The sequence below is a fragment of the Alligator sinensis genome, unplaced genomic scaffold, assembly GCF_000455745.1.
Source record: "Alligator sinensis unplaced genomic scaffold, ASM45574v1 scaffold1275_1, whole genome shotgun sequence".
In the NCBI taxonomy this organism is placed as follows: Eukaryota; Metazoa; Chordata; order Crocodylia; family Alligatoridae; genus Alligator; species Alligator sinensis.
Window position 1 is genome coordinate 88,640 of NW_005843424.1, and position 26,994 is coordinate 115,633.

The window sequence follows — 26,994 nt, forward strand, 5'->3', positions numbered from 1 at the left end:
CAATTCTCAGGGGCCTTTCCATGGCAAGAGCAACCTGAGTGGGACTGGACTGACAGGGCTGTGACTTAAGTTATGGACACATTTTATTTGTCACAATATAAATGCCCTTGCAAGGCTACAAAAAGTGAGAAATCACACATCCAAACCATCTGCAGAGCTGCAACAGTGTCAGATTCATCACAAAAGCATAGCTGCTGCAACAAGGACCTTTGATGTTTTGTATCACCATATACAGTGAGCAGATGGTTACATGTAGTGCTATCCGGGGTCTCTCAGTCCTCCAGCATCCCAGAGTTCTTTGTTGGCGGTGAGGGGCGGGAAGGGAGAGTGGTTGGCTCCCTGACAGCTTGCCCAGCCATGGAGAGCTGCCACAGCATCCTGGGACCCTGCTGCTGCCATCACTGCCATGGGAGCACTGGCAACAGCTGGTGCCCCTGGCAGCAGTGCTGGCAGACAGAGCTGCCTTCCAGCTCATCCACTGCCATGGGGGCAGCTGGGGACAGTCTTTGACAACCTCCTACACTGGGAGCAGCAGATGCCCAAGGATCACTGACAATTTATCCCCCTTTCTCAGCAAGGGAGAAAGCAGCTGTCAATGATCAGGCTCACAGACTGGGTCCCAGTGGGATGGAGGTGGGGAGCAAAGGAGCAGCCCCTATTGCCCTCTGACTGGAAAGCATGCCTTTAAGGCAAATAGTGCTGCAGCCTGGCGCTATGCATGTGTTCACACCCCCAAGCACTTTGTTGTGTAGAGCTGCAAAATGCTCAGGCATGTTGTGTAGTGTTACAGACCAGTGTGTGAGCACCAGGTGAATTCAACAGTGCTTGGGGGGAGAAATGGGGAGCGGCTGAAAGGAAACAGGAGGGAATGTGGGGAAGGCAGTGGATGGGTGGGTGCATTGGTTCAATCTCTCTAGTGAGCTGTGATCCCCACATTGGGGAAAAATAAAGGAGATCCCTGTTAGAGCATCACTCAGCCTTGGTAAGACCCTGCAGAGGATGAGGTGCAGCTCTGGGGTCAGCAGTTAAAGGATGTGAAGAAGCTGGGGGGATCCGGGAGTGACAAAGCTGCACTTACCCGCATGGGTCAGCATAATCATGGCCAGAGACAGGCCTGCACACACTGAGCACAGGGCCACGAGTGCGATGGAGCCAACGGAGACTCGCGGGGAGCCTGGAAACAGGACACAGAGTCAGGGGCTATCGAGGGAGGAATGAGGACAGATTCACTGGGGACACTGGATCCAGGTCTTGCTCCTGGGGGTTTTGCTGCCTCCTCCCCAAACACCCCTGCCAGAGGCTGTCCAGGGTGGATCCCTCATTGCTCTGTGGTGTCCATGGCCCCAGGTCTCCAGTGGGTGGAAATTCTCACACTGGTGTCACCAGAGCTTTGCTGATCTGCAGCAGCTGAGGATCCGCCCCGAAAGGTCAGAATCAAACCTTCCCCCCAGAACAAAGCAGCTTCCAGGGAAGCCAGCCCTGACCAGTGTCCTCCTGTGCCAGGTGCTGCAGAGACCCCAGGCTGAAATATTCCTTCCCCCTCCCTCCTGGGAGGTCCCTGATGCCTCAGGGCTACTGTTCATGGGAGTCAGGGCTCCTCCAGAGGGGTGGAGCAGCCCCATGATAGTCACGCCCCAGCATCATCCACAGCTGGCCACCCCCTTGTCCCCTCCCTGGGATGCAGCCCCCTCCCGGCTTCTACTGCTGGGGACACGGGGCCTGCACTGGGGAGGGGGCAAGTTTGGTCTTGGATTCCTAGCTGGGGACAGGCCACACCTCTTGACCTGCAGGTCCAAGGCCATTAATTTGTCCTTGTCCTGCATGGTGCCACAGTGAGAGTGTGTGGCGGCTGCCAGGAGGGGCTCTGAGCCTGGCAGGGCAGGGGTGTGAGGATGCACAGGAAGCCTCTCTTGGGCTGGGTCAAGGCTACTGCTGTAAGGTGCATTTGTCATCAAACCCCTCCCAGCCTGAAGCTGTCCTGACACATGGGGGGGAGAAGGGATCAGCCCCTGGGTTGGACCTCAGTCCCTTGTGCTGCCCGTGCTGGGCTCCGGTGCGGATCATCAGGCCGGAGCCCTGCACACTGCGCACAGCGCTCTCTGTCCTTACCAAGCATGATCTGGGCACCATCTAGAGACACAAAAGGGAACTGCACATGCTCAAGTGGGTCCAGGCCTCTCCCCAGCCTTCTCAGTTAGTCCCCTCCATGTAATGGGTAGGGCTGTGCTAAGTTTCAGGTGGTGATTCGATTTGGAGGAGATTCAGCCCGATTCAGTCGCCGAATCTCCAAATCCGCATTGAATCAAGGGACCGATTAAAAGGTTTGAATCGATTTGAAGCAGGCCTCTGTCATGAGTCATCTGACCCTCCCCCATTCCCCCAGCTCCCCCATGGCTGCCCAGCTGCCCCAGCTCCCGACCCTTTAAGAAAAAAAACCCCAATAAACCCCTCCCAATCATCAGCTCCTGCAGCAGTCTCAAGGCTTCTGGCAGCTCGTGGCAGAGCCCCCCATGCAGCATGGGACAGTGGGGGGCACCAGAGATCGCCCACCCCCCAGGCAGCAGCCAGTGAGTGGGGGCTTTTTTTTCTGTTTTTGTTTTAAAGGGCCGGAGCTTGGGTGGACAAGACAGCCATGGGTGGGGGCTGGGAGAGCCCATAGGGGTTGGGGGGCTTGTGGCAGAGCCCCCATGCAGCATGGGGGCAGAGGGGGGGAGCAGGGATCGCCCCCCTGCCCAGCAGCACCTGTTGAGTGGGGGCTTTTTTCCCCCAAGTGCTGGGAGCTGAGGCAGTGGGTGGGGGCAGCCATTGCCGGGCTGGGACAGCAGGCAGGGGATGGGGTCTGTGTGATTCGGAGATTTGGCTGATTTGGTAGCAGCTGAATCTCTGAATCGAAGCACTGTCTCCAGAATCGGCCAAATCCAAATCCAAATCCAAAGCAAATACTACCTGCTTTGCACAGGTCTAGTAATGGGCTCTCAGGTCCTAAATTGGCCCAATCCTGGGCTACAGTCTAGCAATCTTCCTGATGGACACTTCTTGACCCTGATACAGGATTTAAGTGGATCTGTGGGACCAGCTCTGATTTGCACCCACTGGGCACATCTACATGTGACACTGACTGCGCAGTAGCTGGATACTAATGTGCAGTAGCATTGCATGGAAAAAATCATTGAAACGCTACTGTGTGTGCAGTAGTTTTAGGCTACTACACAGAAGTATCACTTAAAAGGAGTTCACCAGTGTTACTGCTCAGTAACTCTGGTTACTGTGCATTTATTTAACACTTGCTTATACAACTACCAAATACATGTGCAACAACCACTGTGCAGTTGCATCTCACGTAGTCGTGCCCCCTGAATCTCTGGCCCTGCATCGGCCAGCGGAGCTGAGTTCTTTTTACACAGGATGACCCTCACCCAGTGTCAGGGCATCCTTCCCCCATCCTTCCTGTGAGGCAGGGAGGAAGCAGCCCCCGGGGTCATCTAGGACCTTTCCTGTGACTCAAGTGTTGTCTGCTGGAGCAGAGAGAGGAAATTCAGGCCGGAGTATCTGTCACCCACGCTCCTGTCACAACGACCCCACACATCCTGGCCTGCATCTCTGCTTCCTGTGTGATCTCACACCTAGCCTGGCTTTGGCCCCTTTCAGGATGGGGAGGGCAGCACGGCCTTGAACCTGCAGTGCAGGGGGAGGGGCCCATTCCCGGTTGGGAGATGAGGTACCAGTTTCAACCTTCCCTCCCACCCCACAGGCCCCGTGTCCCTGCAGCAGGGGCAGCCTGGGGCTGTCACCCCAGGGGCGAGCGGGGCGGGTGGGGCAGGGACCCAGGTCTGGGGCAGGGTCGAGTTTCTCAGCCCTCTGCATGGGCTGCTCAGTGCTGACACGGGCAGGAAAGGGTGTGAGTCTGGGCCTGGGCTTGTCACCCCTATTCACCCACCAATAGAAACCTGGCTGCTGGCCCAGGCCATGAAGACTGTGCAACCCAGGGACCTGCTACCCTCTCCCCTCTGCCCTGACTTCCATCAGCTCCAGTTGCTGGTCCCCATCCTGCCAGCTGGTACTGCAAGGGGGGCTGACATCTAGCAGCCATTTAGGGTGTTGCTAATACCCCTTTTAGGGTATTGCTCACCTGAGCCGCCAACTAGCCAGTAACATGGGTAAACATTTCTATGATGGGAGAACAAGGAGGCCTCAACTGAGATCAAAGCAGGGATCCATGCACCACCTGGTGCACAGGAGTGGGGGGCTCTGATCTCAGTTGATTTCAGTTTGGCATTACATTTGGATGGCATTTTTAAACTGGTGTATTTAACATGGAAAAGAGAAGCATGTACAATTCAAGCAATGAAATATAAAATATATTAAAAATATGCCAGCAATCAATTTTTAACAGGCCTGGTAAAGTACAAGATTCACAGAATCATAGAGAGGTAGGGGTAGAAGGGACCTCCAGAAGTCATCTAGACCAACCCCCCGCCCCCCACCGCCTGAGGCAAGATCACCCCTATCCAAACCATCCCAAGCTAATCCTTGGCTGACTTAGAGCTACACAGGCAATGGACCACAAGGCCTAGCACCTTTACTTACCATTGGTAAAGCAGGGGGATGATAGTGCTTTTTGCTGGTTATATATAAACGTACACACTGCTCTGTGCAGCTACAAAGAGGAGAGGTGATCCACAGTTTCCAGAGAGGAGACCTGAGATGAGTTTCCTGCTTGGCACAGACTTCCTGAGTGAGCAGGGGCAGAGCACAGAGGGCTCAAAGACAGGAGAAGTATCCAGGGGGATTTTCAAAAGCAGCTAGGTACCTCCTTTTATTTCAGTGGGACTGAGGCACTTAGGTGCTTTTGCATTTCCCACCAGGCTCCTCGATGCTCCATGAGACACCTACGCCCTTAAAAACCTGCCCTCGACAAGTTTCTCTGTATGTGATGGGCCCCTGGCTTCCTAGCTTGGAGCCTGTGGGGCACTCAATAAAGTCCTGAACTGCATCCCACGTCCCTGCATTTGGGGGTGTAACTCCTGCAGACAGTGGCGGTGGAGGGGGAGGGAAGCATGGCCAGGCAGGGCAGAGAGAAGGGATGGGGGGAAGGGAAAGTGCCCTACCATCTCCATGGGGGGCCCTGGCTCCAGGTGTGCAGCTCGTGGGCAGGTGGGTGAGCTGGTGTGGGCACAGATGGCTGCAGCTCCCCATCTCCCCCTCCTGGCTCTCCTCCCCGTGCAGGGCTTACTAGGCAGGTGTGGCAACCAATCCCAGTGTCTGGATGCTGTTCCTGGCTGCAGAGAGGAAGTATGGCTAGTTGATGTATCACCAGGTAGTGTGGTGCGGTGCGTGGCCACCTGGGAAGTGGCCCCCTTTGGCACCAAGCTGCAGCTGGCATGTGCAGGGACTGTCCCTGCCCTGTCCTCATCATAAGTGGGCTGCTCTCAGAGTAGCCAAGGAGGTGGTTCCCGCGCTGCCTGAGCTGCCGCGTGAGGCCAAAGGTGGGGAGCATGCCAGGACCTGGCACAGGAATCCTAAGGGGCTCTCCCTGGAGAGTCCTCCTGGCCAGTGGCCCGTGGCTCAGGCTCTGGCAGCCTGCCTGTGCTACAAAACACGTACTGGGACTTGCCAGGGTCCATGGGGGCCAGGATGCTGTCCAGTTCCCACAGGAAGGGCATGGATCTGCTGCAGCTCTGGACAACCTTTTGTGGTCCTGAACATGGACCCACTGCACCCTCAGACTCTTGGCTTTGACTAGTGCCAATGCTCCTGCATCTGCTGGGTTATATCCAAGTACACATGGGCGCTGGACCTTGTTGCCTGTCCATACTGCCACTGGACCTTGATTTCCCCCAAGTTGGCTACGAACTCCGTCATCCCATCATGGCTTCAGTTGCACCTCTGCCCCTGTGTGTCAGCCGGTGTGGTGTCTGGCATGGTGGCAGCTGGCAGGGGCCTTGGCAGTGTAGCCCAGGGGTCCAGGTGGTGGTGTCCAGGGTCAGGTGGGGCACAGTGCCTGGGGACCAGTCTCAGGCTAGCAGAAGTCTCAGTGCCACAACCCCAGGGTCTGGGGGCCAGGCCTGGGCTTGCAGGGGTCTCTGTTGGGTAGCTCTGAGTTCTGGGTCACCGAGTTGCATGGCAGAGGAGCTGCCCGTGCCATGAGGCTCCTGAAGCTGCCACACAAGTCTCAGTGGCACAACCCCAGGGTCTGGGTGGCAGTCTTCAGGGGCAGGTGCACACAGCAGTGGGGCACAGTGGCCGGGGGCCAGGCCTGGGCTTGCAGGGGTCTCTGTTGGGTAGCTCTGAGTTCTGGGTCACCGAGTTGCATGGCAGAGGAGCTGCCCGTGCCATGAGGCTCCTGAAGCTGCCACACAACATGGCTTGGCAGCAAGCAGGACTCTGACCCCCACTGGTTTGGCTGACTGGGTACAATTTGCACCCACATCACCATCTACACCTACATTTAATTGTACTAATTTACTTTGCTGTTGGATAGTACTTGTGTCTGATGGGACTATCCTATGACAGAGTAAATTAGTTTACTGTGCCCTCACAGCAGCACATGTGTAGACAGTGGGCATGTCTACATGAGACACTGGTTGTGTAGTAGCGTCTCATGGCAAAAATCATGCCATAAAGTACTGCACAGTAGTATTAGGCTACTGCGCAGTACCATTACAAAAAGGCATTTGCTGCTGCTACTGAGCAGTAGCTCTGGTTAGTGTGCATTTATTTGCAAAAGTGCAGTAACCACTGTTCAGCAGCATCTCTTGTAGATGTGCCCACAGATGCTTTTCTGTGGAGCAAATTAGTCTGCTCTGCAGTAAAGCGCACATGTAGACACGTCCAGTCTGCCGCAGTGGTGGGTGTGGCTCCCATTGAGTCTAATGAATTGATCTCAAATGAGGCCCATGAGGCAATTGGCTCATGGTTGCCGGTGAAGCCACAGCGTGTTGGTTACTGTGGGACATTTTCCTCTCTACAGATATCTGCTGACCACTGAGCACATTTCTCTCCTTTCCTGTTGTGGCGTGAGAGTCATATTTTCCGATGAGTGCTCAGGCCATACTTGCAATGTGGGTCACCAAAGACCTCAAGCAATAGCTGGGCTAAGTAGTTTCTTGCTCTCTTCTCTGCTGGACTCTTTTCACTGCATTGGCAGTAATTATCCAATCTAATCATACATCGCTATTATTTTTGTCAGATGCCCAGCACAGCAATGGTGCTGAAAAAACAATTCCCAGACTGAAAAAAAACCTGTCCTTTCAGTGGAGCTTGGAATGGGAGCAGAACCGGGTCTCATGGCTCAAGAGAGCTGGGTTAATTCCCTGCTCAGGGTACCTGGCTGTGGCACTTTCCTCCAGGCTTTGAAATCAGGAGTGAGACAGCAAAGCGTCCCTCTCTTTTGACAGCTTGGCCCTTGAGCCCTCGGAAACAGCCAAGACCAGCTGGGTGGACAATTCAAAGGAAGTGTTAGCTCTTGAGCAAGGGTCTTTCTCTCATGATGTGTGCATACAGCACTGAGAACAGGTCATCCCTGAGAAGCACAGCCTGGTGGGACTCACACTGCACTGTACTAAAGCCGCTGTATTACTTCTGGAGCAGTAGGGACGGCATGTGGAGCAAGCGTGGTCTGCCTCAGCATGGCGCTGCATGGTGCCAAAACCAAACTGTACAGACACCCCTGTGGGTCCTCCATTTCCCCTTCCTGTTCCCCAGTCAGGGTGGACGAAAGCTAAAGCTGATTACTTTGCTCTCTTGCTCTGAGCATGTCATGGCTGGGGATCAGCTTACCCTCCTGCAGGACAAGAGCGGATGTGTGCATCTGCAGTTACCACAAATCAGGCGATGTTTTCAAATCTCTGCCCCTTTTGACCTTGTGCTACACGTGTCATCTGCCTAAGCAGACACAAGTTCACTCACTGTGCCAGGGTGTCACACACATGATCTGCAGGTCAGATCTGCCCATGGACATGGGTCATCCAGCCAATGGGGCTTCTCATGGCTCCAGAACAAGGCTGCTGCTGCTTGCTGCCCACCCTTATTACCTGCCAAATTTGCGGGGTTTGGTCACTAAAAGTGGCAGCAGCCAGAAATAGGAAAAGGGTGGGCAAACAGCGGCAGAGTTAGTTCTGTGGGTTCTGGAGCTGCGTGGAGACGGCGGGTCTGGCAGCTGCAGCAAGAGCCCCACATCTGGCCTGTGAAAGTGGGTCATCAGCCAGCAGCAAGCCCTGGGGTTTGGATCCAGTCTATTATTTCCTTTGAGTTTGACATTTCTCTTCTATGCTATAATGTCTCGCACATCTTTCCCTCTTCTTTAGACCTCTCTTTGTGCCCCCGCTACAATCTCAGTCAGACTCTTTGCCATTGTCTTATTAGTGGTTCATCATCATCTGGGAGTCAGCTCCTGATTCTGTCCCAAACTCTCTTCTTGATCATGGGGGACCACCTGCCATCCTGCCTGTAACTCCAGTGTGCAAGCTGGGCACCTGCTTTGGGTCAGAGTCCCCTGCATGCCCTCGCAGCCAGGCCATGTCTAGCAAGTGCTTTGCACACACCTCTGGCCTGGTCTATCCAATCCATACACTCAGCTGACATCCTCATCCAGGTCTTCAGCCTCTTGTGCCTGGTGAAGCATCCTTTCCATGGCTGTGACAACACACTGTGCTCTGCTTAGACCATCCAGGGCACGGCTGCATGGATCATGATACAACCATGTTCTTTGACCAGGTTGCTCTTCTCTGGGTCTCCCTCTGCTGCCTCTCCCTCTTCTGCTGTGTCCCATCTCAGCTGCTCATCTTCACATTCTGTGTCCTTCGTGTCCTATCTCCCACCCTGCCTCAGCTCTCATTTGGCATCAAGTCATTGGCTCCCATCTGCCACTGCCTCATGAAATCAGCCTCCATCACTCATTAGGTTTTCAAACCTTCATACTTTTCCCAGCTACCTTCATGCTCTGAAGAGCTCCCAGTGCACATCCACAATATCTTTGTTCTCCCTCCCCAACGTGCCTACTTCTCAGTTAGGTCCACAAAAAACTTGATGGGAGTTAGACTTGATAGGTTACTCAGTCTCCTACCTGTCCAGTTGCTTCACCAGGCCTGGCACTTCCATATCTGCTTATATCCATCTGTTGTCTATTGTCTTACACTTAGGTTGTCAGCTCTTTGAGACCATGGATCCATGTGGGAATGGCTGGAGGTTTTGAGTAGAATCCCACAGGGGTCTGTCCTAGGCCCAGTGCTGTCCAACATGTTTATTAGTGATAGGGATGCTGGGATAGAAAGCTTCCTGAGCAAATTTACAGATGATACAAAACTGGGAAAGACTACCAACACACTGGAGGACAGGAGTGAATTCAGAACGATCTTGACAGATTGGAAAGCTGGGTTGGAGCTAACAGTTGAAGTGCAGTGCTGACAAATGCAAGGTGCTACTCCTTGGGAAGAATTATCAAAAACACGAATACAAAATGGGTGATAATTGGCTGGATGGCAGCACTACAGAAAAGCATCTAGGCGTCTTAGTGGACTACAGACTCAATACAAGTCTGCGTTGTGATGCAGCTACACACAAGATGAACATGGTGACACAGGAGGTGATAGTGCCTCTCTACTCAGCACTGGTTAGACCTCATCTGGACACTGCATGCAGTTCTGGGCTCTGCATTTTAGAAGAAAGTGGAGAAGTTAGAGAGAGCCCAGAGGTGGGTGACAAAGATGACCAAGGGCTTGGAAAGCAAGTCATATGAGGAGAGGTTGAAGGCAACATGCATGTTTGACTTATGGAAAATATGCTGAAGGGGGAACATTGTGCAGACTTCAAATATTTGAAGAGCTGCCAAAAAGATGAGAGAAGATGCCTTTTCTCTCTAGCTGCAGAGAGCAGGATATGGACCAATGGTCTGATGTTTCAACAAAGTAGGTTTAGATTGGATATCAGGAAAAACTTCTTCACTGTTACAGGAGGGAGGCAGTGGAATAGACGCCATGGGCAGTTGTGGAGTCTGCACCATTGCGGGTGTTTAAGAAGAGGTTAGATAAGCATTAGTCAGGGATGATCTATGACCAGCTCTGTCTACACTATCCTATGGGTATTTCCCATGCTTCTGGGCCTTGCTAGTTGCTGCATGGGGCTGGGAAGGAACGATGTTCCTCCTGTTTTTACAGGTATCAGAAGAGTGGCTTTTCCCCCTTCCTCAGAAGCAATGGGTTTTGGCCACAGCTAAAGCTGGGGATTTTGCCTGAGGTGTGCCAGTGCTCCTGCTGGGCTGAAAACCTGGAGGTTCCTGGTTATAGGGTCTTGCCTCTCCATTCAGGATCAAACTGGAAGGAATTTTACCAGCTGGTCAGATGGGTATGGACTGTGTTTTCTCTCCCTCTGCAGTGAGGGCTGTGGCCCTCCGCCTTGGACCTCTCAACTGTATTTTAACAACCCTTGCAGTGTAAGACACTGGCCAATATTATCCCTTTGCATAACCTCTAGCAGTTTAGGGTACTATATCTTGTGGTTGTGTTACAGGGTTGCTTGTGTAGTTTTAGTACTAAATTAGATAAGGTTTTGCTTGGCGGGGGTTGGATAGGGATGATTCTGTCTCAGGCGGGGGGTTTGGACTAGATGACCTCCAGATGTCCCTTCTTGCCCTACTTGCTGTGATTCTGTGGGTGCATCTACATGTACAATTACGGTGTCTGAATAACTGGTGGAGCGTATTGCTCCGGAGTTAATTGCTCCCATATGCGCCATTTCAATGTGTGCAAGGGAGCAATTAACTCCGGAGCAATAAGCTCTGCAGTTTATTCCAGTGCAACACGTGGAGCCTGCGTGGAGCAGCCCCAGGTGGCTGGGGGCACCTGGGGTAAGCCTGCCAGCCCCGGGCTGCTCCCCCGGCTTAATGTGCTGTGGACGGGCTGGCTGGGGCACGAGGGAGAATCAGCATGCGGTTAGCTGCCAGGCAGCCCCTGCACTGCAGCACCTTTGTGCTCCAGCCAGCCGGGCAACATCAATATGTGTGGTGCTGCGGAGAATATTTGTGTTTACAAGTACTATCCTGCTGCAGAGTAAATTCGTTTACTCCAGCATAATAGGGGCACATGCGTAGACACCAAGATGTTTATTGTGCGGCTAATTAATTTACTACACACTAAACAGCGCGTGTACATGCGTCCTGTGATTCGGAGCCTGGGGTCGCCTTTTGCCTTGCAGCAGGTTGCATGAAGGGGGCCTGAGCCTATAATTACAGCTGCTAGGTGCTGCAGTAAATCAAACAGGAAGAAGTTGCTGCTCTCACAGTGTAGCGAAGTGGGTCTTGCTTTTGGGATGACGTAGTTGAGAAATGTACAGAGGACAGCCCAAATGTCACAGTCGCTGACACTGTACAGGCATGAAGGAGGGGAACTAGTTGGGCACTAGTTTCACATTTTCCTTCTACTCAGTATGGCTGTGCTTAAAGTTATGGTTACATCATTGTTTGCAATGCAGAATCACCAAGCAGCTCACTGACTAGCCAAAGGCATGAATGCTTTGTATCCGCTGCAAGCAGTTGCATTGTGAGTCAAAGTCAGGATGACAGCTAGGGTTGAATGCTTTAGTGATATTCAGCATAAAGCTAGTTTTAAGAAATGGAAAAGCAATTTCCTGAGAGAGCTCATTTTGCACAATCCAAGTACAATCCATTTAAAAAAAAACTGGGGGCACCTGGTGTAAGCCTGCCGGCCAAGGGCTGCTCCCCTGGCTCTTAAGTGACATAAACTTTTTATAAAAGTTGTAAACTTTTTTTTTTTCATTTTCCCTTCATTTTCCTTCATGCTTTGCTTTTCTTCTATTTTCTCTCCCCACCCCGTCATTCCTTTTCCTTTTCCTTCCATTCATTTCCAAAGAAAAATGTTTCTATGAAAATGGTTCATGGAAAAAAGGGAAAAGAGGAGATGGGGCAAAACACAAAGGAAAAATGCTTATTTTAAAACAGTCTATGAAAAATAGACTTAAAAACTGTATTTTGAAGAACTTAAATCAGCCTTACATGTAATGTGTGCTTCCAAATGTTGCTCATTATGAATACTGCTTTTTGCTTATTGCATTCTTTTAATGTCAGCAAACTTGGCCACATTGGGCAGGTGAGAGGCAACAACGCACAGTGGTATTACTAAGTGTATTACTATGGGGCTACTCAGGGCACCGTTGGGTTGTCCCCTCTCCAAAGAATTTATAAACTACATGGACAAGGAATAAATAGAAGAAGCGGTCACTCGGCAGGTCAGAGACAGAGGTAAGATCAAGCATTGATCTCCTGATTGGTAGAGGACAACATTTCTCACACTCTGCCTTTTGATCAGGAAAAATGAATCCAGATCTAGCAACACTAAAGCAACTCATAAATTCATGTTGATGTCACCAAATGATTGCAAACCCACCCCACAAAACACCCAAACAAGCAAATAAAAGCAAGGCAGAACCAAGTGGTTCAGTATTTGGAAAACAATTGCATTTTTCAGTTCTTCTGGCTTTTTGGCGTGAAAGTAAATGTGTACAGAACATTTGGAAAGCCTGACAAGGGGTCAAAATCAAAACTAAGATTTAGCTCATATAGAAACAAGGCATTTTGTTCAACAGGGAACACATCTTTTGGTTCTGAAGCCACAAAAGCTTCATTTTCAGCTGAATTTAAAGCAATTTGGGGGTTTGCCTCCCATTATATAAATTGCCGTTGAACCAAATCCACCAGTTATTGGTCAAACTCCCTTCTAGACGCTTAGTTCCATTCCTTAGTTAATGGCCCTGCAAGGTGTGTGCAATGGCTGGGCACCAGGTGCACCACTATCGAGGTATAGGGACAGGCTACCCTAGCTGAAGGCACTGACTTGCCTGTGTGTGGGAAGGGAGCCCACACAGCCACAAAGGAGGGGAGTGGAGTTCACCCTGCTGAGCAACAGCACTTCCTCTGATGTCGGAGGGTGTGTGTTGGCTGGGTTCGCGCACAGGCGCTGGGCTGCCCTTCGAACACAGGCTGGGCTCTTATCAGCTGCCTGCATCATGGCTGGGGAAATCGTTTACGCTGACCTGAATATGCCTTCTGAGCCCCCCTGCCCAAAGCCGCCCAGCTCACGTCGGAAACTCAGTAAGTGGCTCTTGCTTCCCTCCATCAGGGCTGTTTCCTGCTTAAGAGTTTGCTGCTTCCATTGGAAGCCGGAGGAAGCTGCCCCACCTAGTCTGCCTGCTATGAAATGCCCTGGGTGGGAAACAGCAGAGTTTCCCTCCCCACTCAGCACCAGCATCCATTTGGATGCAGGGATGCTGCTTGCAGAAGCCTTGGAGGAAGGGGCAAGTCCAGGGACCCTCACACCAGGCAGGTGGTGTGCCACAGAACTCATCCCAGGAGTGGGTGGAGGTCTACTCAGTCACGGGAACCTTAGGGTCAGGCGGCCGGGCAGGAAAGGGACAGTGTTAGGTCTTCATCCACCTTGCTAGATTCCCTTGCATTTAACTGCAATCCCTGCAAGGCCTGTCTGGCCTCTAGCTGTGACTGGTGCAGCACGATCCAGTCAGTAGAGCACTATGTGAGGGCTCACAGGCCCTGCGCTCTCTGCCTCCCTTTGCCACTGATCCGTGGTCAAATGATTTAGAATAATAGAAAATTAGCATTGGAAGGGAGCTCAGGGAGTCACATTTAGTCCAATCCCCTGCTTAAAGCAGGACCAGCCCCAACTAGATCATCTCAAGGGTTTGTCTAGCTGGGTCTTATAAACCTCCAAGGATAGAGTCCACAACGCTTCCTGATAGACTTTTCCCCTCCTGGTGCCTCATTCCCCATCCCAGCCATTCCCATGTCAGCTGTAGGGTGCCCTGTGGGGCAGGACAGGCTCTTACCCTGTGTTTTGGCAGCAGCTGGCACAACCAGGCCCTAATCTTGGCTACCGGCCCTCGAGATACCACGGGGCTATCACAACAGACAAGCCCGGAGAGGAAAGCCTGGACGTACTATACAGTGGAGAGAGGGAGGGATGCTGGGTGGATGGAGCACTGGAGTGGGGCTTGGCCAAGATATGGGCAAGGGCTGGAGTCCTGCTGCTCTTCTAGGGCCTGCGGGCAACCCCCTGCCACTCCCTGTTCCTCAGTGTCACTTCTGTAAATACCAACCGCCCCTGCAAAGCCCAGTGAGACTCGAAGGGGAAGAGCACGCAGTGAGAAGTGGGCTGTGTGAGCAGCAGGGTGGTAGCTAGATCTTGTCTGCAGTGAGTGACATTAAACATACTTTTGCAGACTCCTTCAAGATGCCTGTGGTCTAATCTTGCTCTGAGCTAGTCTCACTTCTTCATGGATATTTTAAACCTGTTTTTTCTTCTCTGTGGTTCCAACTTGCCCAGCACAGAGAGGCCAGTGATGAATCCCAGCACTCAAGACCAAAAAATAATGCTGGCATGGGACACAGTGGGGAATGGCATGGCTTCATCCTTCTCCAAGCAAGGACAGTGACTCACAATCTCAATGGGATTCAACATTTTTAGACCAGAAGGGGTGTATTTTGATCCCTCCTGCTCCCCTCTCCTCCTCCGGACCCCCACCCCATACCATCACTTAGCTCTTGACTTGAGCACAGTAAGTGCTTTGCATTTTGTTTCTACTTTGGTTGCGGTAGCATCCATTTCTACACGGGCACTGGCCAACCCATCTTCCCTCATTCACAGGCATTTTCTCCAGCCCTCCAGTCATTCAGTGGCTCTTTTCTGCCCCCCCTCTCAATCTTCAGCATCTCGGCAATGCCTTTCAGCAGCTTGTTGAGGACTCTCGGGAACAAGTTAATTCATCTTGCTGTTGCTTCAACAATATTTACCCAGCAGAGAATGGTTTTTAACTTCCTCCTTAATAATTACCAGTACACCAGAAAATATTTTGTCATCTTCATGTAATGCAAGGGATTCATCTTGCTTCTTTTCAAAACCCAAACAGAAATAATTATCACATGCTTCTGCCTTTTCTGCATCATTAGTAACAAGTTTACAGTCTCTGTTACAATGGGGTTTTCCCTATTGAACTTCTGCTCCAGTGTGTGGCTGAACTGGGCTTTAAGTAAAATTGAGTCTAGTAGTTTGTAGCTGAAAAGTGATTCCTTCTATTGCCTTTCAAGCAGGGGTTTCCTCTTATATTCTGATATTTCCCATGTGTAACCCAGGTACACCCAAGGGTGTGCCCTAATCTCAATTGGATGGGACGGGTAGGCAGGAGGGGGTACTGTGAGAGGGATGCCAAAATTTCGAGTGAATCCCTTTTTCCTCTATAGAGTTAGCCCAAGCCCAAACTACTTAACTATATACAATTTATTGAGTTCTAATATACATAAACCTAAAACTAAAAATCATATACATATATTTACACAGTGAATGTTAACCAATAACCAAGGTCAAACCCTAAATAACACTATTTACCCATTGCAATAAAACAAGTTCAGCAGCATCAACACCGTACAACATCACAATTCAACATTTCAATTACAAAATATAAGGCGCAAACGTGAACTATTTTAATAACATCTGTTCCTTAATATAGTCCCTGACCCATGGCAAGAGATAGTCCTTCTTCCAATGGGGTCCCTTGTGGGATGTCCAGGAAGGACCAGGGGCCCCTCCCCTTAGGCATGGACCAGGCAAGGGGCTGTTCACCCAGCCCCTTCTCTGGGTATGCCCACTCTAAATGGCTTTCCCTTGTGGGACCCAAGGGCCCAATGACTCGCACTCCCTCAGGTGGTGGTGGTCAGGATGCAGCTCGATGGGGTCTCCTCTGCTGGAGCGCCTCTCTAGGCCTCTCCTGCACCGCTGGGGTCCTCCCCGCCCTGTGACCCGCTCTGGGCACCAAGGGCTCAGCTCCTCTCAGCTGCTGCACCGCTGCTGCTGGCTTCTGGGTGCTGGGCCTCACACTGCAGCATTAATATTTCCCTGTGCCCTGGCTCAGCACCGAGGGCTCTTTTAGCACCGGCCAAGTCTTTCAGGCTCCGGCCAGCCGTTCTTACTCCAGGTGGCTAATCCAAGTCCCTCCACTGCTCCCTGGCTCCGCTTCCTTGCACGCTGCTTGCACACCTCCTTGTCCAGCTGCCTGCTGGGGTTACTCACAATGATGCCTGAGCTGCCCTACCACAGCTCCCAAGGCTTGGGCGCATATGCCGCCCTGTGCACTGTGGGACCTGGCTGCTTGCTGGGAGATGGGGCCTGAGTTGCCTCACTGCAGCCCCCAAGGCCCTTGCCCTGTGCACTGCCCCAAGCACTGTGCGACCTGCTGGCCCTCCGGGGTTGCAGGCTCGAGCCGCTGCTTGTGACTCCCAAAGCCAAGGCTCCGTGCACGGAACTGCACCCCGTGATGGGCCCGAGTGATCTCACGCTGCTCCCAGGGCCGGGTCTCCGTGCACTGTCCCCGTGTGCCGTCAACAGCCTGAGTAGTCTCGCACCGCTCCCAAGGCTGCTCCTCCAGTGGTGGCTGCAGAAGCCTTGGGCCTATTGCCCGCTGGGGGAGAGCTCCCCAACTTTTCTTGGCTCTGCTCTTCTTGAGTCCCTCACTGCATCTGCCCCTTGTGCTGGGCATGCTGGGCTTTTATCTACACCAGAGACCCCGCCCCTGAAGGCTGCCGGACCTGCAAAGCACAGTCTTCAATCAGGTCCAGGGGCTCCTTGCACCCCCCCACTCCGAGCAGGGGCAGGGCAAGGCCCTCCCAGCTGTTACTTGATTGGTGGACCAATCACCACTGCTGCTGGGTGCTGGGTGCTGGGTCTCACCCCACAGCACTACCAGTATCAGAAAGCAGTGAACAAAAGTTTTCAATAATGGGTACAATTCTTGATAAAAACTTTGAAAACTAAAAATTTGGAGGGAACTGAAATGGGAAAAGCAACAATAATAGTTAATAGCAAATGTTTTAATGCTGCACCCAAATTAAGTAACAAATAAAGGTGGAAAGGAATGAAAAATGAGAAGAGTTCATGTGAAAATATGAGATGAATTGAAAACATAGAAAAATAAAATTCCAGTATCTGAGAAGCGGTTGTGTTTGATCCCCATAATTTTTGGCACACAAATGATAAATGTTGAAAAATTAAACTTACACATCCATGCACTTCTTTGTTCAATACACATGTACACAGAGGCAGAGACAAATACAGGCTTGCCTCAGTAAAGATGGGTTTTTAAAAGAAAATGAGGCGCACAGGCGAGTCTGCTTCTTAAATGGAAGAGCAGGAGGGCAGCAGGATAAGCTGCCCTGGGAGGCGGGAGAGTCTTCCTCATTGAACGTTTCAAGAAGAGGCTGGAGAGACATCTGTCTGGGACAGGTTAGAAACAGGGCTTCCCAGATCTGTGCAGGGCTTGGCCTAGATCGGGGGTATTCAACCTGTGCCATGAGTGCCACAAGTGGCACAGTCATCCTGTGTGTGGCTTGGGGCAGATCAGGGAGGTGGAGAGAGCTGATAGGTGGCAGGAAGCAGAAAGCAGAGCAGGAGATCAGGCAGTAAGCACCAGGCAGGAAGCTCAAAGCAGAGGAGGAAATTGGGCATTGAGTACAGAGCTGGGAGCACAAAGCAGAGCAGGGGACTGAGCAGGGGAAGGGGATCACAGTAGGGTTCAGGGCTATTCTGTGATATACCCAACAAAAAGGTTGGCCCCACAGGACATTGTGACTCTGGGCAAGCCTTAAACATGTCGGGATAAAACAGATTTCCAAGACAGCTTTTTATTTTGAGATCCTGCACACATACAAACCCAGTGTCCCACTTTACATACCTCTGAGGTACTGACATATCATTTCCCTGGGACAATTCCTTAGAAACTCTCTACTCAAGGAGAGCTGTGGCCTCATTCAGATCATTGTAAGATCAGAGCCTTATTTTAATTTTAATGAGTGCTCCATATACCAGAGGCTGATTGTTTTCCAAATGCTGGCTCTCTCAGGTCCCCAGGTGAGTCCACGTTGGCATCGAGTCGCACTCTGCGCTGGATGGATCGGTAACATCATCCTGGGAACGGCTGTGATAGCGATGGTGCTTTGGGGTGAGTAGCAGAAGGCTGCACGGATGGGTAAGGCGGTAGCAGAGATAGTCTTGGTCCCCTGGAGCTCCACTGGGCATTTCGTGTCATGAGAAGGAGATCTTCAGAAGCACCTAAGGGATTTAGGAGCATATTTCTTTGGCCTTACATATTCTCCTAAATTGTAAGCCCCTATGTTCAGTGTTTGGGATTTGTTTCTTTGCCCTACCACTGATCTGCTGTGAAACTGTGAACATCTCGCTTGCTCTCACTGTGACTCTGTTCTCTTTCTGTAACAGGGGCAGTTTTATTTTTAGACTGTCTTTGTACAGAGCAGGCCCTGGTCTCAGCTGGAGGGCCTACATGATGCTGCCCTGGAGCAAAAGCAGATGTTAGGTTCATCCCAGGGCTGACTGTACTGGGCTTTGACTGGGAACGGTTATTTACACACACAGCTCGAATGACAATTAACTCTACTGTGAATTAGTTGCTATTGGCCCAGGAAGAAGTATTATCTCAATACTTTACAAGTACTTATATGTACTTCACTGGTCCTTAAAATGAGACAAGGGGCTTGTACCTCTACAGGATCTCAGGATAAAGGTTTTTCCCCCCCCAGGAGAAATCTAGTGTCTGCTTTTAGCTCCATTCATAACATTTTCCATTGGCTTTGAAGTGTCCCCTGCTGGCCAGTCACTGTTCAACACACTCCTGTGTTCACTGTGGGTGTTCACTGTGGGTGTCAGGTCTGCGCCCTAACTCATGGCACTTCAGATAAAGCACCATGGATTAGAGTGACACTCCCCACCCAAAAGACTTTTGCCTGTTGGGTGGGGGTGGGGAATGGAGCCTGCTTGCCTGCCTGTTGCATGACCAGAGCTGGGCTGATGCAGCCCTGCCCCTCCTCCCCCACTCCCAGCTCTGGTGCTGCCTGCAGGAAGGGAAGCGGAGGAGGGGAGGGGCAGTGAGCTGCTGGCTGGGTTTGCCCAGCCTGAGCTGAAGGGGGTGGTCTTCAGAGTGGGTTGGGGTGGGGCACATGGTGGGGAGGCTTCAATCCATGTGCCTCACCTCCAGCTCGCAAGCCCCAGCCTGCAGCTCACTCCCCTCCTCCCTCCCTTCCTGCAGACAGCATTGGGGGCAGGGCTGGGCTGCATCAGCCCAACCCCAATTGTACAACAGATTGGCCCTAGGGAACAGATGTTCCCTAAGCTGCCCCAAAGTGGAGTGCCTTCATCTGCTCCCTCGTCTGATGAAGGTTAATTTGTCAGACTGTTGGCCACTTTAAAAGTGCTCTGCAGGTATGCACTTGTGTCATGGTATAGCTATAGAGGGCTTTTAGGGAGCCGATCGCATGACAAATATAACTTCTGTCTGCCTCCTTTGTTTACTCCCTTTCACCATGACTGCTTCATCTAAAAACCAACTGGCAGTGACAAAATTACAAGAAGAGCTTGGGAAGCAGATAGCATCATTTCCCCACAGTCCACCCAGTCCCTTTCAGCCCAGCCCAATCATTTTACAATGCTTCATGCAGATAATAACTGGCCCAGAAGATGCTTCTGAGCCAGTTTCTGTTAATTATTGGCTGGGATCTGGGTTTCTTGTTTGCCAGGGAAAAACCAGTAAAACCCAGATTCTCTTTTAAAGGAGAAAAACCCTGGTAAATGGTTGGTTTCCCCTTGTAGGCTGGCAGAGTTCCAACCTGCAGGGGGCTGGGGGCAGTGGGAAGAGGGCAGTCAGACAGGGGCACCATGTGCATGTGCACATGTTGACATGCACATGACCATTCGTGATGTGTACAGGGTGCACATGGGTGCACGTGCACCCCCTGAGCTTGGTGGTGCACCCCCTGCAAAAAGCACCGCCAATTACTGCCAGCAGTGCCTGCGTGTGGCTGCCACTCGCCATCACCCCCTGCTATCAACACTGCCATGGCCACATGCGGGAGCTCCCCGCTTGCCGCTGCCATGCCCCTGCTGCTGCCACCACTTCCTGTGGGCAGTCACTGTGCACGCCTAGCCTCCAGGGGCACATGGCGTTCATACACATGGCTTCCAGGCAGCCTGCAGGGCAGCTCCCACAGGTAAGTCTGGTGGTGGTGGGGTGGGGGAATTGAGTCCTCCATAGTGAGGGAGTTGGGCATGGCCGGGGCTCGGGCTGCTGCCCAGCGTGGGAGGTCCATGGGGCTTGGGACCTGGGGCCATTTTTGTGGAAGATGCTGGTCCATGATTTCTTTGATTGTGCAGAGGCTGCTGCACATCAGCTTCCACATGGTTCTTGATAGAATGAGACCTTGATCCAGTGGCAAGGAGGCCAAGACAACTGGAGAATTAGAGTGCACTCTTTATCAGGGTCCTGTTACAGTAATATGCACAGGTCCTGGCTGAGACCAGGGCCCCACCGTGTTGTGTGCTGCACGGGCATACAGGCAGGGATGGCCCCTGTACCACCTGAGATCAGGGTCATGTTGTGCCATGTCTCACAGAGCAATGAAGGGGCTGGAGGCCCTCGGCCACATCCTCTTGGGGGTAAGGCAGAACAACATGGGGAGGGGAGGCTCTACATGGTCTTGAACAGAGGGGCAGCTCAGGCATCCCATTCCTTCCTGGGAATATGGGAACTGATTTCAATCCAGTTTTGGCCCTAGTTCTGCATGCTTAAATTTCCCCTCTTAGCCAGGCAGACACCAACCACCGCAGTCCAAGCTCACGGGGCTGGGTAAGGGTTATTATACCAGGCTTTGAGGTACCTGGATGCTGTGGACATGGGGTCCAGCTACACCAAACTGAGACACAGGTTTGGGGTTGGGGGAAGGCTCGGAAGGGCCCAAGAGTCCATTTTAAGCATCCAGGACCGCCCAAATCCAAACACTCCTTTACTCTCCAGCCCTTCAGGCCTCAGACAAAGCCAGGGGGAGTCTCTGGACGTTGCACTAAAACAGGCTCTGAATCAGAAGTAGTGTCTCTGCAGGATGTTGTGCCCAACAAAACTCCTGCAATCTCCGACTCAGGCCCAGAGGCCTGGATGACACTGGCTGGTGCACATGGACAGCCCCAGCTTCTTTGCCCCCAGAGGTCTCTACAGCCAGGAGGTGTTGCCAAGTCCTGTCTACAGCTGGGCAATCTGAGGCATTGGGGTCCTGGCAGGCCCCAGTCTCTTGCTCCCATTCAGTCCTCTCTCCTCCAGGTCAAGGCAACTGTGGTCATGCTGGGACCCCAGAAGCTGGGAGTGGAAACACGTCACCCACCACGGGCAGCGCGTGTCAGGAGCAGATCCGATCTGACTTGATCCAGAGCCTGTGCCCCCCACCCCAGCACAGCTCGGCAGGTAACTGCAGCTCCTTGGTTCCCTCGCCCACCTCTGCTGGGACTGTGGGTGCAGCAGGGTCATGGAGGAAAGGGGCACGGAGGGAAGGGGCCTGGCAAGGTGTCGTGTCCAAGCCCGGCACAGATGCAGGATGGGCTGCTCTTGAGCCATCCCAGGCAGACACGTTTGCAGTCTCCTCTTGCAAACCGCCAAGGAAGGAGAAGCCACGACTTCCCCGTGCAGCTCATCCCACCCTCCTACCAAACTGAGAGCTGGACGATTCTCCTGATGTTTAGCTTGATTTTGACTTGCTGTGTCTAACCCCGTGGCTTCCTGTCCTGCCCTCTGCGGCAGGGGGAACTTCCTCTCCCTACTCTGTACCGCAACCTCTCCAGGAGTTGAGGCTTGCTGTTGGCACCCCACATCTTTGTCTCCTTTTCCCAACTCAGACCCTCGTTCTCTTCCCCTCCCCATGGGTTGGTTCCCAGCCCCTTCCTCGTTTGTCTCTCACCTCTGATTCTCCCAGTGTCTCCCCATCCTGCCTGAATGGCAGTGCCCAGAGCTGTGCACCGTGCTCCAACTGGGCCCGACCAGCACTGAGTGACATGGAGGGGGACAGACAGGTCTTGGTTACACTGTCACAGGGTTTCTCTCATTTTTCCCCACAGCAGGGATCCCAGCTGCTACCCCACCCCACGGCCCTCCTTGCATCACTCTTGAGACCTCCTGTTCCTCCCTGTTCCCTTCAGCTGATGCCCGCTTCTCCCATTTGCTGCTGAATTCACAGTGAGCCTCTGTCTGCAGTTACCCCAGCCCTCCCTTGGCTGCGGTGGCCATGGAAAGGGGGCTTCAACTGAGTAAATCTCCTGTGTGAGCCAGGGGCTGTCCCAGCTAGCGTGTGTCCCCTATATTAGTCCTGCTTCTAGCATCTCCCCCAATGCTGCCGGGAGGGATCAGGCGCATGGCCTGAGTGCTGCACCGGGAGTAATCTCTGCTTCCCAGCAGCTTTGAGGTTGCTCTAGTCAATGCAGTGTCCCAAGAAGGGCCGTGCACTGCCCTGGAGTCCAGGAAAAACAAAAAGGGCTTAAAAATAGGTCCAACCCCACCCTGTGTCCCCAAAGCAGGAAGGCAGAGAGAGAGACTCAGACCTGGTACACTTGTTACCAGTGATCATGATGTCCATCTCTCTGCAGAGGGCCCTGGCTGCAGACTCTGCCCCGTGGACTGGCGGCTGCCTGGGGACAAGTGCTACTGGGTCTCCACAAAACCAAAGTCCTGGAATGAGAGCCGAGAGGAGTGTGCAGCCAGGAGCTCCCAGCTGCTGCTGATCCAGGACCGGGAGGATCTGGTAAAGAGAAAGACAGTGTCCTGCAGAGGAGGACAGGCCCCAAGGGACTTGGGAGGATTCATCCCTGGGGTGGGATTTCACAACTCCCAGAGTGAGTGGGAGGCCCAATACATATGGGTAAGGATGCTGTGTCCACATCCTCTGGGCAGCTGTGACATCTTCCCCGTCAGTCACTATCCCCAGGACCAGTGTGACACAGGGGTGGCTTAATGTCATCCTGATGGAGCCCCTCATGGTTTTCTGCCAAGCAGCATCAGCTGAAGCAGAGGAGCCAGATGTGAGAGGATGGATGGGAGGTGCATAGGAGTGGGGATGAAGCCATGGGTGGATGGACAGAGGGAAATGTCTGAGGAGTGCTATATATAGGGACAGACAGACTGCAGCTGGTGCAGGGATTGTACAGGACATGGGGGCATGAGCAGGGAGAGCACAGCCGTGGCAGGCTGTGTTCACCCGGCTCCTGTCACACATCCTCACAGGACTTCATGAAGAACCTGACAGTAGCGAACAAACACTTCTGGATCGGCCTGTTCGTGCCCTCCCCAGAGAAAGGCTGGACCTGGCTGAATGGCTCCCAGCTCAATCCAGCTGTGTGAGTGTTTCCTGTTCCAAAACTAACTTTCTCTTTCAGCAGAAAGTGGCAGGGAAGTGGGAGAGATTTTGGAAAAAAATCCCAGTCATCCTGGGATACATGTCTGCTCTATTTGGGAGATATTGGACATCCAGGAAGAGGTGACACTGATGCTGCAGGGACTGTAGGAAGTGGGCAGAGGGAAGAAGAGTGTTGGGGGGAGAAGAGCAATGGGGCAGGGAGAGTGGGCAGGGGACCCCATAGCAAAGGGAACCTGGACATCCTCCGAGGTAAGACACCAGAGAGGGCAGTCAGCCATGGGCAGCACAGCAAGGATCTGAAGGGGCAAGGAGCAGGGATCGCAGAGCTGGGGCAGGGGCAGGAAAAGGTCCTCATGGTGCTGTGGGATTGCCCCTCTCCCTGACAGGGACCCTCTGCTCTGATCCACAGGCTGCCAGTGCCCGGCCTGCCTGAGGGGAAGGTCTGTGGGGCAGTGAGTGGGAATCAGATTCAGTCTGAATCCTGCAGCACAGGATTTCTGTGGATTTGCCAGAAAGACGCTGTCCTGATCCAGCTGCGGCTCTGATGGTGCCTCCCAGGGCTTCCCTGCCTTCATCATTTCACACCTGGGAAAACTGAGACCCAAGGACAAATGGACCTGATTGAGATCGTGCAGCAGTAGGTGACAAAGGGACAATAGATCCCAGGTGTCCTGACTTTCAGCCTGACTGTGCTCCAAGTTGCTGGACCCCACTCATCCCAGAGCCAGCATATGACCCAGGCATCCTGAGTCCCAGCAGCCTCCACCTCCAAAGCACCAGATCCAGTTGTCCAACAAGAGCTGGGACAGGACCCAGGTGCCTTGATTTCCAGTTCCCTTTGCTCCAACCCACCAGATCCCACGCCTCTTCCCGAGTGAGGAACAGAACCCAGGAGCTCCGGTTCTCACTCCCACCTTGGCATGGCCCACAGACCCAGTGCCCCCCTGACTCCAGTCCTCTGGGCCCAGGGAGCCAGCATGTCCCAATTCCCACTGGAAGGATGTTCCTGGTTCTCTCCTTTCACCTGTTTCAGCAGTGGTGGGGCCATGGAGTCCAATGCTGGGCAGGGCCATGTCTCAGTCATCCACTAGGGGAGGGGCTGGGGGAGGCTGGCTCTGCCCTTCAGATCCAGTAGAAGATGCAGTGTCCCCCCATCATGTGTGCATGTGTGTGCACATGCATGTGTGTACATGCACATGTGTGTCTGTATGCGTGCATGTGTGTATGCATGGGTGTGTGCATGTGTGTGCGCATGTGTGCACATGTGTGCATGTGTATGTGTGCATGTGCACATGTCCTTGTATGCATATGTGCATGTGTGTGTGCATGTTCATGTGTGTGTATGTGCATGAGTGTGTGTGTGTGTGTCTATGCATGTACATATGTGTAAAGGGAAAGGGTCTCTCGCTGTCAGTCCTGTTACCTTTTTCTTCCTGTATTGTAGCTGTGGGAGGTGGCAGGAGTGGAGTGTGCAGCCTTTACATCAGGGGCAGGCAATATTTTGGGCAGAGGGCCCTTTACTGAGTTTTGACAAGTCATCGTGAGCCACATGACAGGCAGCCCAGGGCAGATAAATATTAATTTTCTAAATTTTTAAGAGCCCTGCAGGCCAGGCAGAATGGTCTGGCAGACCACATCTGGCCCTCGGGCCGCATTTTGCCCACCCCTGCTCTAAATATACATGAAATGAACAATAAATAATCTTGTTCCCAGAACCAGCCCTGCTCTGCTGTAGAAATGTGGGTGTGACATAAGGGATTCTCCAGGTCCTTCCTCATTACATGGGCAGGGAGAAAGTAACTGGTTTCATAGAATCATAGGAGTAGGGTCAGAAGGGACCTTGTAGATCTTCAAGTCCGACCCCATACCTGGGCAGGAGGGAAACTGGGCTCAAGTGACCCCAGCCAGGTAGGCATCAAGCCGCTTCTTAAAGACCCCCAGGGTAGGAACCAGCACCACTTCCCTTGGAAGTTGATTCCCGATCCTAGCCGCCCTAACTGTGAAATAGTTCTTACGGATGTCTAATCTGAACCTACTCTCCAACAACTTGTGGCCATTATTCCTTGTTATGCCAGCAGGGGCTAGGGGAAACAAGGTCTCCCCCAAACCCTTCTGGTCCCCCCTAGTGTATTTATAGATGGTCACAAGGTACCCCCTCAGCCTTCTCTTGTGAAGGCTGAACAAGTTCAGGTCCCGTAGCCTCTCATTGTAGGGTCTGCCCTGCTGTCCCCGGATCATGCGGGTGGCCCTCCTCTGGACCCTCTCAATGTTGTGCACATCCCTCTTGAAGTGGGGTGTGGAGAACTGGACACAGTACTTCAGCTGTGGCCTGACCAGTGTCGCGTAGAGGGGGAGGATCACCTCCTGGGCCCTACTTGAGATGCACCTGTGGATGCACGATAGGGTCCGGTTAGCCCTGTCCACCGTGACCTCGCATTGTCGGCCCATGTTCATCTTGGAGTCAATGATGACTCCAAGATCCCTTTCTGCCTCTGTGCTCTCAAGAAGGGAGTTTCCCATCTTATAAGTATGCTGCCGGTTACTACTGCCCAAGTGCAGCACCCTGCACTTGTCCATATTGAAATGCATCCTGTTTTTGTTAGCCCGCCCCTGCAACCTATTCAGGTCTTTCTGCAGTCTTTCCCTCCCTACTAGCGTGCCCACCTCACCCCAATCTTGAAATCTTTGCTCACCTGCTCTGGTTTTTGCCAGCAGGATGGATGTGCGAAGTTGCCCACTGCCAGCTGTTGTCAGTAAAATGTTTGCAGATCAGTAGTTAAGAAAATGATTTGGTTGGCAGCCATGGAAATGACTGGAACCCCAACACACACGATCCAGCACACACACACCTGTATCTGTAAAGAAAGCCAAAAGAAAAATCCCTCTAAAATCTTAACCTGTTGTTTCCCCTACAAAAAGCAGAGTCAGCCATGTTTGGAAATAAAGCTTGTCATTCTGAGAAGCATTTCAGAGCCTGCTGCTGAAGGCAACACTGGCTAAAGAAACACAATGATCATCATGTCTTTCAACTTTAGCTGTATTGTGATGCTACATAAGAGATGGTGAGGATGGCAGCGATGCTTTCACACTGTACTACCCCACACCTGTGATGCTCCTGCCTGCACCCTGCCCCATGCTGCACCCTTAAGGCCCAGCCCAAAGCTCTGTCCTGGCCCCACCATCTCCCTCCCTGTCCTGCCCATCCTGGTCCCACATGGCTCAGCACAGCAGGCCTTGGAGGTGAGCCCTGAGCAGCCAGTACAGACAAGGGACAGCCAGGGCACAAAGCTGCACAACACGGCTGGGGCAGGAGAGGAAGGAGCTCCCAGGTGGTTCCCTGCAAGGCGCTGAGCTGTGGCCCCACTTAGACACCAGGTGGCATGGCTCTGCTCAGATCTGTCTGTCCACGATGGAATCCATGATTGAGCTGAAGGCTGGCGCTTCAAACCAGCTCATGTTTTCTTAGCTATTTTTGTTTCTTTGTTTTTGCTTGTGTAGCAGGCTTGCCTTTTGGAGCTTGGGTTGACTCCCAGGCTTGAAATCTTGCTGTTTTGATTGGTGGAGCCCATCCGCCAATCAGGAGGCAGCAAGAGCTGTTAAGTCCCCCTCCCTTTCCTGAGGGGAGGGGGAGAGCAGTTCCCTCCCCCCAGCCCCCATCCTGGACCTGATTGAAGACTGAAGACTGCAACACTCAGGTCTGGAAGACTTTGGGGCAGAGCCCTGGAGCGTATAAAAGGAGC

At 52.6% G+C, this 26,994-nt stretch overlaps 1 protein-coding gene across 1 annotated transcript; it reads left to right on the forward strand.

The window, feature by feature from the left end:
* The first annotated feature begins 12,951 nt into the window (after positions 1-12,951).
* LOC102379257 (killer cell lectin-like receptor subfamily B member 1B allele C) lies at positions 12,952-24,334 on the forward strand. The gene is made up of 6 exons (XM_025195193.1): positions 12,952-13,102; positions 17,914-18,012; positions 21,175-21,315; positions 22,488-22,642; positions 23,122-23,234; positions 23,664-24,334. The coding sequence occupies exons 1-6, from the start codon at positions 13,018-13,020 to the stop codon at positions 23,797-23,799; spliced, it is 729 nt and encodes a 242-aa protein (XP_025050978.1). The 5' UTR covers positions 12,952-13,017; the 3' UTR covers positions 23,800-24,334.
* Positions 24,335-26,994: the final 2,660 nt, after the last annotated feature.

Excerpts from the sequence above, each read along its gene's own strand:
- LOC102379257 (XM_025195193.1), top strand. The coding sequence starts at position 13,018 with ATGGCTGGGGAAATCGTTTACGCTGACCTGAATATGCCTTCTGAGCCC. Across the intron at positions 18,013-21,174 it reads GATAGCGATGGTGCTTTGGG|GTCAAGGCAACTGTGGTCAT; the intron begins GTGAGTAGCAGA and ends TCTCTCCTCCAG. Across the intron at positions 23,235-23,663 it reads TCCCAGCTCAATCCAGCTGT|GCTGCCAGTGCCCGGCCTGC; the intron begins GTGAGTGTTTCC and ends TCTGATCCACAG.